Source organism: Chanos chanos, chromosome 3 (assembly GCF_902362185.1).
Source record: "Chanos chanos chromosome 3, fChaCha1.1, whole genome shotgun sequence".
Classification (NCBI taxonomy): domain Eukaryota; kingdom Metazoa; phylum Chordata; class Actinopteri; order Gonorynchiformes; family Chanidae; genus Chanos; species Chanos chanos.
This window is the reverse complement of record NC_044497.1, coordinates 48,476,725-48,490,275: the sequence shown is the minus strand read 5'-3', so window position 1 is coordinate 48,490,275 and position 13,551 is coordinate 48,476,725. Positions and strand designations below refer to the sequence as shown.

The following is a 13,551-nucleotide window of genomic DNA, read 5'->3' as shown; positions in this document are numbered from 1 at the left end:
TTTACAGAAAGAGACTATGATGATGGATGTGCTCCGTACCTCATTTTTCTCCAGACTGCATTCAGACATGGCTTTATCCCCTTGCTCCTGGAACGTGATGATGATCAAAGCCACAAAAATGTTGACAAAGAAAAAAGGGAAGACGACAAAATAGACTACGTAGAAGATGGAGGTCTCCATTCTGAAACCTGGACTAGGACCGTGGTCCTCATATGTGGCGTCAACTGAGTGTTTCAGCACCCTGGAGAGTACAGGAAAAAAAAAATCGTACAAATTAAAAAAAAAAAAAAAAACTGTTCAATACATCACTGTCTTTTCAACAATTCGTACTTCATTCGTCAAGTATTCAATAAAACAGGGGCATTGTAGTCCCTTTGTAACAGAAACTTGGTGAAAACTGTCCCATGCAAATTTTTTGAATTGTCAGAAAAATTTATAAAAAAAAGAATCACGTAGAGTCTGTCGATATTTCATGGGAACAGTATCGTGCAGGCTATATCAGTTTCAGTTTGGTCAAAAAAAAATTACTCATTCACCCCCAACCCAAAATAGTAGTACTTTAAAGTAATGAGAGTGTCTCGCTCTCTCTCTCTCTCTCTCTCTCTCTCTCTCTTTCTTTCTTTCTTTTCTATCCTTTGCACTGAGCACAATTAGGCTTGTGCCAATTCAAGGGCCGGGGGACTCTGCGATTCCATGTTCCAGCAACCTGGGGTCACGCTCCCTGCTCCAGAGCACAAAAGCAGCTGTCAGGGACATGGACAGTAGAGCCTGTAGCCTTCTGGTTCTGAGTCAACAGGGATTTAAACCAGTTCAAGTTCTGAAAAAATGAACCGGTGCCTCTATAAATGTAATGGTATGATATGTGGAAACACTGTAGTGCAGTAGGTCTTTGTTCCAGAATTGTACTGTTTATTAAAATATAATCCTAAAGAAGAATTAGCTCATAGAGTTTAATTAAATAGAATTTTAATTCTACACTATGATATCCCTGATTGACTCAAGCATGTGTTCAATGTAATGATTTCTTGTGGGGGAAGATGAGGAGAGAGAGAAGATTAGATATTAAGTAAGAGTGGCACTTAAGGACATTCTGTTTCCTGACTGCTTCAGCAAATACACATCATTTCAAATGACTAGGGCCTTCACTCTTCAGTACGCACACATACACACACACACTCACAGAGAGAGAGAGAGAGAGAGAGTGAAAGAGAGAGAGAGAGTGAGAGGGACAAAGAGAGAGAAAGACAACTACTCACGCATTACTAAACAGCTATATGAGCATGCATGAGCTCGAACTCACACAAACCCACAATCACTGATCTAAGGAGCATTCAAAATGACACCTCGTATCCAAACATCATGGTTTAAAAGCAATTGGCAGATGGGACAAAGCTTGTCTTTTCCATAGATATCCATCAGTTTTCATCCTCATTCTGTTACTTAATATTCTCATTCTTTTGCATGGCATTGTGAATAAGATTACTTTCCGATCCTGGATTAATTCATCGCTTTTGCTTTTATCTTTTGTACTGTATTGACACAGACTATAAATTGCACAAATGTATTTATAAATTCACGGTTTATACTTTTTTTTTTTGTTTTTTGGTGAGTTTGTGTGTCTGGTGAACGGTGGTTTGTGTCAGCTGGTCAGTCACTGGTTTGTTGTCTGTGGCGGTGCCGGTCTATATTGTGCAGGTTTGCGTTCACAGCGTCAGCTATGGGGGGGGGGGGGGTGTACTCACATTGGCCAGCCCTCCCCAGTAGATACAGTGAACAGGGTGAGAAACGCCCAGAGCACGTTGTCATAGTGAAATTCATATTTCTTCCACACCCGTGGCTTTTTTGCAGATACAACATAATCATCGTCATATTCCAGATAATCACCCCTGTACAGTGAAGGAGAAACAGAGGCAGCATTACTGACACATACACACATATATACAGGTTCTCACAAAAATGAGACAGAACCAAACAATTTGTTTCAAAACATAAGTAGTTAACAGCTATACTCCACAGGATTTCCTGTGGCGAAATGATTTTACTAAGGATATTCTAAGAATTATGATTCTAAATTGTTATCACTCCATAATCCATTTATCTCTATAAATATACTTCTCTCTTACTGTTTCATTTAGATTTCAGTTTGAGACTACAAGAAAATATATTCACAAATATCATACCGCAATTAGTGCTGTCCATACTTCAGACTATAAATGTGAGAAATATTATAGTTTTCTAGTCACATCCCTAAGCCTTGGGCAACTGCTCTGAGATGAAGAAATTTTGACATGGTTGCTATATTGAATACGAGAAGAGATAAGACAAGGATTTGGCAGTAGAAGTGGTCAGAGAAGCCTGGCTAGTGTCATACTTGCAGTCCGACATCAGTTCCTTTGATTCATCTGTACAGTAGAAGAATTTGCCCTTGAAGAGTTGTACAGCAATGACAGCAAAGATGAACATAAAGAGGAAATAGACGATGAGGATGTTTAGCACGTTCTTCAGAGAGTTCACCACACAGTCAAACACAGCCTAAGGAGAGAAAAAATACAAAATATTAAACGCACATATAAACATGTGCACACACACAAAGACACACAGACACACACAGACACACACACACACACACAGGATCTCACACATACCGACACCAACTACAAACAAACCCACACACAAACACACGCTCCTCATGACAAAAACACGGTTTATTTTTATCAGTATGAAGCTCTTGCAAACGTTACCATGTTGGATAACTATGTCAAAAAACAGTTCTTTTAATATTCATAAATTCACGTCTCATATTCGTATTAATAATATTCTGCATTCTGTTAGAGCGCAAGTATGTAATACTCCTTGTTTGGAGGAAAGGAGCACTGAAGCTCAGTACTTCCTACCATCTACTCATGTAATGAGACAGAAGTCTAAATCTATCAGATCTGATTTGTTTGTGCAGTCATCTGTGTAATTTGATCACTATGTAGGAAACAGTAGGACTGTTCATGTTTGTTATTAACCGAGTGTGTTACTGTGAGAGGTAGTGATTCATCTCACACACACACACACACACACACACACACACACACACAAATATACGTATGCTATATGTAAAAAGGCAAATCAACGGTTGTTCTTTTCCACCTCTTTCGGTAAATCCAAGTTCAAGTTCATTTTCAAACGATTTGTGCTACGTTGTGAATTTTTAATGTGGACGTGACACAGATGAAAATGTTTTATTATACTATTCTTGAGCTGTCCTTTCTTTTCCTATGATATGTTGGTTTGGCAGTCTTAGTTTCAAAAATGGGAACAAACTGAAAAAAAATTGTCAAGCTGTGCCATAAGATTACTGGCGCTACCCTTAATGACCTTCAGCACCTGTATGAAGTGAGGGTCATCTCTGGACCCTCAACATCCTTTACATGTTGAGTTCCAGATGCTTCCATCTGGGCGGAGGTTTAGTCTCCTCATAGGTGGCACTAATAGATGCAAATTGTTCTTTGTCCCATCTGTTATTGGTTTTTAAAAACAAACAATAACCCTGGATGTCTTTGCATCTTTATGTCTTTTCCCTAGGATTCATGGTGAAAGTGTGGGAGATATGGATCTTGTACTCTGTATGTATATGATGTATTGTATGTTCTTCTGTTGAACTACTGTCTGTAAAGCAAACTGCCCCTTGGGAACATTAAAGTTTTACTCTACTCTACACACACACACATACGTACACACGTACACACGTACACACGCACGCACGTACGCACGCATACCACGGTACCCCAGAATACAATGAGGGATCTTTCATCTTTCACTCTTACTGCTGTAAAATCTGTTGAAACTATTTCATTTTTTATTGTCTAAGCTGGAATTTCTCTGTCATCAATCAGCCTTGTTTCCTCTCTGTTTGAAAAGATACCGGGTGATACTGCCCCTGGTAGGATCATCTGTATATGAATGTGACAGATTAGCATCTGTCATTTATCCCTACATCCCATGGTACACCACATTTTTACATTATGATAGACAGGCAAATCTAACATGCAGTAAGGTTCCCCTTGAGGGGTTTGATTGTTTCTCTCTTCAGTAATTACTTGTGGGTCCTATGACAGTCCCTCAGAGAAAAGAACGGCAGTTAGAACTCACACTGTTCATGAGCTTCAGAACTGGAAAACATAGACTACGACTAGAAAGGACAAGATGGTACTGAGAAGGACAAGATGCTTAGGACAGTGTGGGACTAGAGGGACTGGAGGGCACAGCATAGGAGCCTGGGACTGATTAGGACAGCATGGGACTTGAAAAGACATCAACTGACAGTAAGTGACTGGAAAAGAAATTGACTGTACCTTGAGTTTGGGCAGTCGTTTGATGGTCTTCAGAGGTCGCAGGACTCGCAGAACCCTGAGAGACTTAATGGTATTGATATCCTTCCCTTTGGTCCCTCTGTAAGAAAGCAACAAAGAGTTAGAAAACTCACAGAGTCTCTATTTCATACATCACTTCACACACACACACACACACACACACACACACACACACACACACATCAGACCAGTTATATCTCCCCTACTCCAACTAAGACTTTATTTCTCTTAGGCCACCATTGTAATTCTGAATTACATAGGCCAGTAATCTTTGTTCCTGGGTTAGTATATTACATGCATGTGAGAGCCAAGCTAGCCTACCACCCGCAGATTAAGATGTAAATTTTCTCATGCAGAGAGTCTGAATAAGTCAGAGCACTTTCCCCTGACTCTTTACAGTAACACACAATGTTAGCTCAAAGAAAATACAAAGAAACAACCCAGACAACAGGGACAGTCTCTTTGTGAGAATCACCGACGTCTCAGGCATGAGCAGAATGTTGAAAGGAGAGAAAGAAACTGAAATTTATGGACACAGCTCTAAACTTGGTGTGTCTAACGCTATTAGCTTTTAGGACACTATCTCCATCAAACTGAAAGAGAGAAGAAAGCATAATTCTAAAGCTCTGTGTTGACAAAAGGATAAGATATTCATATTGTTTCCACTTCACTTCATGAAGAGACAGAAGGAGAACGTTCACTCTGAAGATGTCTTCATGGAAAAAAGTGTATTTCCCTCAAGAAAAACCCCTGTCCAGTGCCCCTGAGTAACAGGTAGAGGGACAGTGAGAGTCAGATATATGTGTCTGATAGATGAACAGCCCGGTTTAGTTAAAGGCTGTGGACTTCACAGAACGTCTTACGGGATGGAAACTCAGTGGTGGAATAGGGTAGCATAGCTCGGTTATGTTGTGGGGGGTGGACACTTTTGGACACTTTTTCTCTCCCATAAGGTGTTCTCTACACTATCACAAGGGCATGCAATGCTCATGCTCTGATAGCAAACACCTCCCATTGGAACCATGGGTAGAGTATCAGAAAAAAAGGGGTCTTCAGATAAGGACAGAATGAACTATTCTCCCACAGCTTTCAGAAGCACTGCTTAGTCCCACTCAAAGAGAGGTGTTTTTTTGGGGGGGTTTTTCCTGCCGAGGTTATGGGACAGGGATTAATATGTAAGTTAGGAAAAGGTTACTATAGGTCACATAAAACTTCTTAAGTTCTGTAGGTTTATCACACAGCCCTCTTAACGGTCACACTCGGCTAAACACGCCCGTACATCTTCTGAAAACTCCGGGAGGGATAGTTTCTTTGGCCCCTTGCTGGGATGGAGGATTAAGGGGGTGAAAGGGGAAAAGGCCATCGTTTTCTGTTTGGGAATGGGGCAGGGAGGGACTGGGGGAATAAGTTGGTGTGTTTGAGCAGGTCAGACAGGCGGGGGGGGGGGGGGGGGGGGGTAACCATAGAGATTAAGACAGTCCCCACCTGGTCACACTTTGTTGCGATCTGATGAAAGAGAGCAACGATAAACACATGCATATATGTACATATATACAGACAAATACAAACATACATAAACAGAGAGATAAGCACAGAACAAATTATGATAGCTTGACAGACAGAGAATAAGCAATAGAATCAGATAAGCAATAAAGGCAGCATAAACTGCATAAATAAATAATAAAGATAAAAAAAAACAGACAGGGCTGTTTAGCTGCAAGGTTGTGGAGGGTCTGATAGCAAAGAAAGAATTACCAAAGGATGGAGTAAAAACAATATTTGATATAATAATTAAACAGAGGAAATGGCACATCTCAGAAACATAATACAATGAAGATTAGTCTTGTCCGTCATGTATGTTTAACTATTAAACTCTATTAAAAATAAATGCAATAGTAATTTACACAAAACCATACTAAACAAGACTGTTTGGTGAATGTAGAAGGAGGATGAATAAGTGCAGTGTCATGACAGAGGACAAAACACACACACACACACACACACACGAACGCTGCACATAAATGAATAAACCTTTACAGAGACACAAATGCAAGGCCTGTTGCTGAGGTCTTGCATCCATTCACTGATGACAAACAATGCCGATGATGCCACTGTGTGTAGCATGCCGATCCCACTGCAGTTAATCCACTGATATTACTGTCATGGAATGACAGAGGCTAGAATGAGTTAAATATATGTAAGGTAAATGATACGTAATGTGAGATATTGTGATCCAGTTATATTAAGTCCAGTCCAAGCCCAGTTATTACTTACTTTCACTGTTAATTTTCTACATTACAACACCGATTTGTCTTTTTGTTCTTCCACAGGGGGAACAATAGAGTGCAGAGACAGTAGACAGATGAGGATGATAAGGTTTTGCATTATGATGTCGTGCCAGTCTGTATCTAAGCATAGACACTGCTGATATGGAGTCACACAGTCCCACACACACATACACACAAAGAGGCAACACATATAGAGGCAAATGTATACAGAGAAGAAAGTGAACAGTAGCAAGAGCATTACCCCATGAAGCTCCTGACAGCAGTTAAAGCCAAGAAAGAGTCAGAGGGGAAGAAACAGAAAAAAGAGAGACAGAGACAGAGAGAGAGAGAGAGAGAGAGAGAGATGAGACAGAGTAAAGGCCACCAAACAGCACAAACAGATGAGCCAAATAACTGCCATTAGAAATAAATAGGAAGAGACAGAAAGAGAGAGAGAGAATGAGAGGCAATAGATTACACAAGTGATGCAGGGCTGAAATGTCTGCATTTAGAAAAAGAGGATGGGATGGAAGACTTTGAACACCACACTGAAATACTACATTATTTTTCTTCACTTAGCAAAGACTGCAGTTGTTTCTGATTAAACATCTGCATTTTGATAAACGTCTACAGCTGGCAGCTGGCAGAAGTGAGACACAAAGTCGCAGGCTAACAGGGGAGCAGACAGTGATGCTGATACGAATCAGTCATTTGGTGATGTTAATCTTCACAAAAAAAAAGGCTTTTTCTAATAGCCCGTCTTTATGGCTCCATCTCATTGCTGTGCACATGTTTTATTTTAAATCACCTGAGGGTGTTCTTTGTCATCAGCCCGAGAGAGAGAGAGAGAGAGAGAGAGAGAGAGAGAGAGGGAGAGAGAGAGGGAGAGATAGAGGGAAGAGCAGCTGCACACTGGAAGCTTAGCTATCATAATTCACAACAGACTTCATTCTCATCATCAAGTCAGTCAGACACACACACACACACACACACACACACTCACACACAAGCTCCGTTAAAGAACAAAGGATTAGCTTCCTTGTGTCTTTTTGCAAGAGTCCTTTTTTGTGTAGTCTTTGTGTGTCTGCGCACGTGTGTGTGTGTGTGTGTGTGTTTGCGTGTGAGTGTGTGTGCGCATGCATGTGTGTGCGTGTGTATCTCAGCATGTGTCTATGCGTGCACGTGTGCGTCCATGCGTCCGTGCGTGTATATCCTAGTGGACGGGGGTGGGCTGGAGGTGTGGGGCTATTCAAAAGCCATTGGAGTAAATAACTACAGGCTGCATAGTGGGAGCCTGTAGATATGGGAAGACAAACAGTGGGAGAGCAGTGAGGGATGGGCCAATGCTGGCAGGTTTAATGTAAGCTGTTATTTGTGTCTTGCAGTGCACCCATGGGACACCAGCGCTCAGACAGTAAACCAGCATCGTTACCACAGGTGTGAGAAAAGGGAATAATCCCCTCTAAGAACCAACAGAAAAAAAATAGTTAACAAATCTTACATTCCACAGGAAATCTCACACACACACACACACACACACATACGCTCATGCACACACACATGCACACGCACACACTCACACACTAGAACGTTACAGAGCTTGCTCAATTTTGTTCTAAAAATAAGAGAGATTTTGCTGTCATGTCTCATTTCCATCATTTTCATTTGAATGCTCATGCCGTATTTAAAGTGACAGCATGAAGTTCAGTTTCCTGTCAAATGCTGAGACAGATTTAGAATGCAAAAAAACTTCACTGTTCTTTACTTACGAGCAGGCAAAAGCCACCAGTGCACCACTGACAACAATGAAGTCCAAAATGTTCCACAGGTCCCTGAAATAGGATCCAGGGTGCAGTAGTAGCCCTAAATCAATCATCTGACCAGGAAGAAAAGAAGAAGGGAATATAGACTTTTCTTTTCTTCACACGGCTATATATATATTTTTAATTCCACATACCTATGTATTAATAATATTAAACATCTATAAATGTGTACTCTCACTAAGCAATTACTTATTTTCAGCATATATAATTAATCATTCATATGAATTGATTTCAGCCTGCTCTATATAGCAAGGAAAACACTGCATAACAAGAAGCATTTGCACAAAAATTCAATATATTTATCTGTATATATAATACTCATATGCAAATGAGTCCTTACACAAGACATGAGTGATGTCACTAAGGAGACTAAGACAACTGGGGAGTGAAACTATTCTCTGCTCTGTTTAGTTTACAGGGAATATTTCTGATTAGGGTTATTAACTCACCTTTATTACCATCTCAAAAGTGAACACACCCGTGAAAACATAATCTAGGTATTTCAGCACCTACAAGAAGAACAAAACTACTATATGCACTGAAAAAAAAAAACAATAACCAGTGAGTTCATAAACAAAAGCAGAAGTGAATGAAGATTCAAATCCTCATCTAGAGGTATTCCTGGGTGTCAGAGGCCATCATTGTACATATTATCTACCCTTGAGAACATATATTCAAGATCATATCTTTCATCTGCTCTATAATGCACAATTTCTTTCAAGTGAAATTTAGATTGGAACGCGAAAGTTGCAAGTTGTCTTTTCCGTCAACGTTGAAACCAAAGCATCCTGATTAGTTTATCTCACAAGAGTACATAACAGTGAGGAAACACTGAGAGGGAGCTGAGATTATTCTGACAAGTCGATCAAGCCTAGTCAATGAACGCGGTCATTTGGAAGGCAAAGCGGAGAGGACCGAGAGATCTAAAGACATGTTTCCATATTCCTCTTTCTCTAAATCAGTCTTCATTAAGCTTGGTTGCTTTTGCAGAGAGTCAGAGAGTCACTATAAGGCCCAGTGGGTTTTCCAGAGGAGACAGCAGTTCCCTGATCTACCAAGGGTCTCTCTTCTGCTTTAACAGGGTTTTTTTTTTTTTTTTTTTTTTACTCTGAGAGTCTGTTGTTTATCTAATGTAAATAATAATGTTTTCATAACACATTGATTAAAGCAGTAAATTTGCTTAAAGCAGTAAACAGCTGAACCCAGCAGCTAAACAGCCAGGTGAAAAAACATTTATACATCACTATGATAATGTGGTATTTTTTCATTTTACGTTTGGTCTCTTGGTTCCTTAGGCTTGATTAAGTTGTCAGAACAATCTGAAACCATGACAGTTTTGCTTCCCCTCTGAGTGTTAGGAGCAGCACTATTTGTGTGTGTAATGTGTGTGGTGTGTGTGTGGTGTGTGTGTGTGTGTGTGTGTGTGTGTGTGTGTGTGTGTGTGTGTGTGTGTGTTTCTTTAGGCAGTCAGGGGCCGGTGGGCTGGTGGTCTCACATTATTGCGTGTGGCATCGGCATGAACTGGGTCCTCAGCAGCCAGTGTGATGCTGCTCATGGTAATGACAATTAGGATGCACATCTCAAAATAGCGTAGATTTACAATGTAGTGACACAGCCGTCGCACACTGGAGAGAGAGAGAGAGAGAGAGAGAGAGAGAGAGAGAGAGAGAGAGAGAGAGAGAGAGAGAGAGAGAGAGACAGAAAGCAAGCAGGTTTCAGCCCATGGAATCCTTTGATGTTCTTTAAGATATACTCAGAAATATGACATAATCATGCAGTAATGATACAATCCGACTGCTGTCATTTGCATTGGTTTAAATCTGTGAAGAGTACAAATATCTGTCTGTCTCTCAGTACATGACAGTTAATTACCTTCTCTGATAAATACCAGATTTCAAAAAATCAACATGATGTGCAAGGACATCAACCTGCTTAGTTATTAATTAACTGTATCATCAAATTAACACAAAAGTAGTCATATAATGTATCTGTATCATGCTCAGACAGAAGATTGATGTGCCGTGGCAGTTTAGTGGCTTGAGCCATACGTACGGGTTCGTCTGACTGAAAACAAACATGGAGCTGTAAGGTAAGATGTGCTTGGGACCATTCTGGTTCACATCATCCAGGTCTTTCTTCTCTTCATTCAAAAGAAGACTCTCGCCATCAATATTATTCACTGCAAAACAGGGACACTTGTCTCGGTTCATTACAGGAAGAAAACAACAGAACGCATCATTAATTCATGATTAAATTATACTTATTACTTATTACTTTTCCAGTAAAAGAGGACACAATTGAGTCAGACTGGGAAATATATTTGCACCACTTAAAAAGCAAAAATAAATGCTAACAGCTGTTTATAAGGCAAATTGCGTATTGATTTTTTTTTCCCTAAAGCAAATGTTCCATAGACTGTAATGTTCTGTGGTAAATGAGGTGTGTCCTGGCAGGAGTGAGGCACTGACTGGAGATGATGGTGGTGTCTCCTGGTGGTGCAGTAAGGGTCACAGGGATGTTGATTCCCGTGGTACCAATTCTGCTGCTGTTTTTTAAGTTATCTGTGTCCTCTGACTTCTCTTCTGTTAACAAGGCAGTGGGGGACTGCAGTGGGGTGGTCGCTGAGCCATCACCTTCAACCTCAGTCAGTTTATCCCTGGAAAACAACCAAACAAGCAGTTTATCCCTGGGAAAAGAACCAAAGAATCAGTCTATCCCTGAAAAACAACCAAACAATCGGTCTATCCCTGGAAAACAACCAATTCATCTAACCCTGAAAAACAACGAAATAATCAGTCTATCCCTTGAAAACAACCTGACAATAAATGGTCACCTGTTAAGGCTTGGGTTTTATGTGTCTCCACAAGCGCATCTCAGAGGCTGCTTTATCAAAATGTAAATATAAATAAATATAAATAACTATCAAATCAAAACTAATCAAAACTAATATAACCTTCACTGGGGCTCTGAGATACAAAGAATTGGTTTTCATCATTTGATGGAGTGTAGCAATTAGAAAGCAGAGTCATTTGCCTCCACTCTCCACACATCTCTCCTCATTTGAGTCCTAATATCTCACCTGTGTCCAGTAGGTCTGACTCCCTCTCTGTCTCCAGTCTCTCTGTTCTCATCTCCATCCATCGTGCTTTGGGCTCTGGCCAGACGCGTCCGGTGCCTCCTTCTCTCTCCATTACCAATCTCCCCCTCCCTGTGCCCACGTGTCCTTCTTTCACCCTTGGCACCGTTAGCGATGGTACCATTACCGTTATCGTCTTTAGACAGACGGTGGGAATGATGATGATGGTGGTCTCTCTCCTCTCCCCCTTCCTCTGGAGAGCCACTCTGGTAATAAAGATGCCCTCCGCCATCCTGACTGTAGCTTCGTTGTAGCGCTCCCTCTCTCCCCCGCTGCCCATTATGGTGATCGCGGCTTCGGCTGTGATGCGTGTGGTGCCTTCCCGTCTTTCCCTCGCTCGCGTCGCCGTTCTCGTTGGCCGACCTATCGCGGTGCCGGTGGTGTTTGCGTGGGTGTGAAGATGAGGATGACGAAGGAGGAAGAGTCTCGTCCTGACCCTCGTTTTCCCCTCTCTTCTCGCCAGGTGTTTTGGGCTTTTCTCCATCAGCGGGCTCCACGACCAAAGGCCGATCCAGGTGGGTCTTCATGTCAGGCCGCAGGTGCAGCGCGTTCGACACGCGCAGACGCTCCTCTGGTTCCAGTTCGTTGTACAGAGCCTCGCTACTGGCACGAATGTTGTGTCTTCGCAGTTGAGTGGTGCGCTGCTCCCATACAGACATCATCTTCTGAGATCTCTGCTGCTCCTTTCTATGGGTGCAGAGAATATTGGTACAGTCAGTGACTGCAAATGATATGCACATGCTCTCTACTCACTGACTTTGATAGGTCAGAGGCAACATATGCGTCCATAGGAAGACCATCTTTTGCCATCCACAGATATCTGTCGATACTTAATCTGTACAGCCTGATTATCGGCCATAAGTATTGATTACTGTTAAAGTAAGTATTGGTGTTTGTCAAAGCACAGATAAACAATTAAGAGCATAAAATTGTCTCCAGTTACTGTTGCTGCAAAGGTTTCTTGCTGAAAGTGATGTGAAGAGACGGTCTTTATGGAGGATCCCTTAAAGGCGTTAGGTGTAGAACTTACATGCTCTTGTGTTTCATGCTTTTCCTAACTCCACTTTGACATTTGCTCTGGTCCTCAGAGAGCTCCACGAGAAGCAGGGAGCAGAGAGTTATCAATCTTAGGCACTTTTAGATAACTTGGTAAATTTACTTTTAATGGAATGGCGGCCTAAGTCCTAGAGTTTCATACCACTTAATTAATCTCACTCCCTCAGCAAATTTCCTTCTCACAATTCAGCCCATGGTCTCCCTGTAGGGTAGTCTGTCACCTATTCACTCCATAACTCCTTTAATTTTACAAACCTCAGCACATACAGTAGGGCAAGTCACATTAAAGTACTTTTGATAGACTTGGAGAGATCTCTGGGCTACTTGCAATCCTGGCTAGAAGGTGCTGCAAACCTTTGTTTAGTACCTAGAGGAAGTTCTGGGGTATACTCTGCATCCAGGGAAGCCCATGGCAAAATTACTGGATGACCAATACTCTTCTAATTAACTAATGACTAAATTTGAAAAAGTAAATATCTACTACAGTTCTGTAGAACTTTGGGACTTCTGTGTCATAGCATTGGCATAGCAGTAAAAGGTTTGTAAAAGGGAAATGAAGGCAATTCAGTATCCAACAGAACCACCCTGCTTGGTTGGTAAAATGAAAAATGTGAGTGTTGTTTGGCAGCGGGACAGTTTAGCAGCAAGTTCAATTCAAGATAAATAAGAGAGGAATCAAGACTTGGGTTCATTCCTCTGACACACGAAATTATAAGTTGTCTGGGTCACTCTGATGCAGTGGTATGGAATTAGATTCAGTAAATGTGCAAGTGTGATCAAAACTCAAAAAGAAAACAAAACAAAAACAAACCAAAAAAAAACCAAATCCTATGCCGTGACTATACCTCACAAAGCGACGAGCAGGAGAGTAGACAAAGCTCCTAAAACAACATACAGGGTGACAAAGC

General features: G+C 41.2%; 1 protein-coding gene across 1 annotated transcript in view; it reads right to left on the bottom strand.

Annotated features, from left to right (window-relative positions):
* Positions 1 to 13,551, bottom strand: part of cacna1bb (calcium channel, voltage-dependent, N type, alpha 1B subunit, b) — a 103,389-nt gene that overhangs the window by 21,516 nt on the left and 68,322 nt on the right. Inside the window, exons 20-31 of the mRNA XM_030769155.1 lie at positions 11,531 to 12,274; positions 10,920 to 11,107; positions 10,504 to 10,630; positions 9,947 to 10,076; positions 8,901 to 8,960; positions 8,398 to 8,504; positions 6,891 to 6,902; positions 5,847 to 5,867; positions 4,344 to 4,440; positions 2,372 to 2,532; positions 1,743 to 1,886; positions 40 to 241 (exon numbers count right to left, since the gene is read on the bottom strand). Of these exons, the coding sequence (XP_030625015.1) occupies positions 40 to 241; positions 1,743 to 1,886; positions 2,372 to 2,532; positions 4,344 to 4,440; positions 5,847 to 5,867; positions 6,891 to 6,902; positions 8,398 to 8,504; positions 8,901 to 8,960; positions 9,947 to 10,076; positions 10,504 to 10,630; positions 10,920 to 11,107; positions 11,531 to 12,274 (1,993 nt within the window). The remainder of the gene's footprint in view (positions 1 to 39; positions 242 to 1,742; positions 1,887 to 2,371; positions 2,533 to 4,343; positions 4,441 to 5,846; positions 5,868 to 6,890; positions 6,903 to 8,397; positions 8,505 to 8,900; positions 8,961 to 9,946; positions 10,077 to 10,503; positions 10,631 to 10,919; positions 11,108 to 11,530; positions 12,275 to 13,551) is intronic.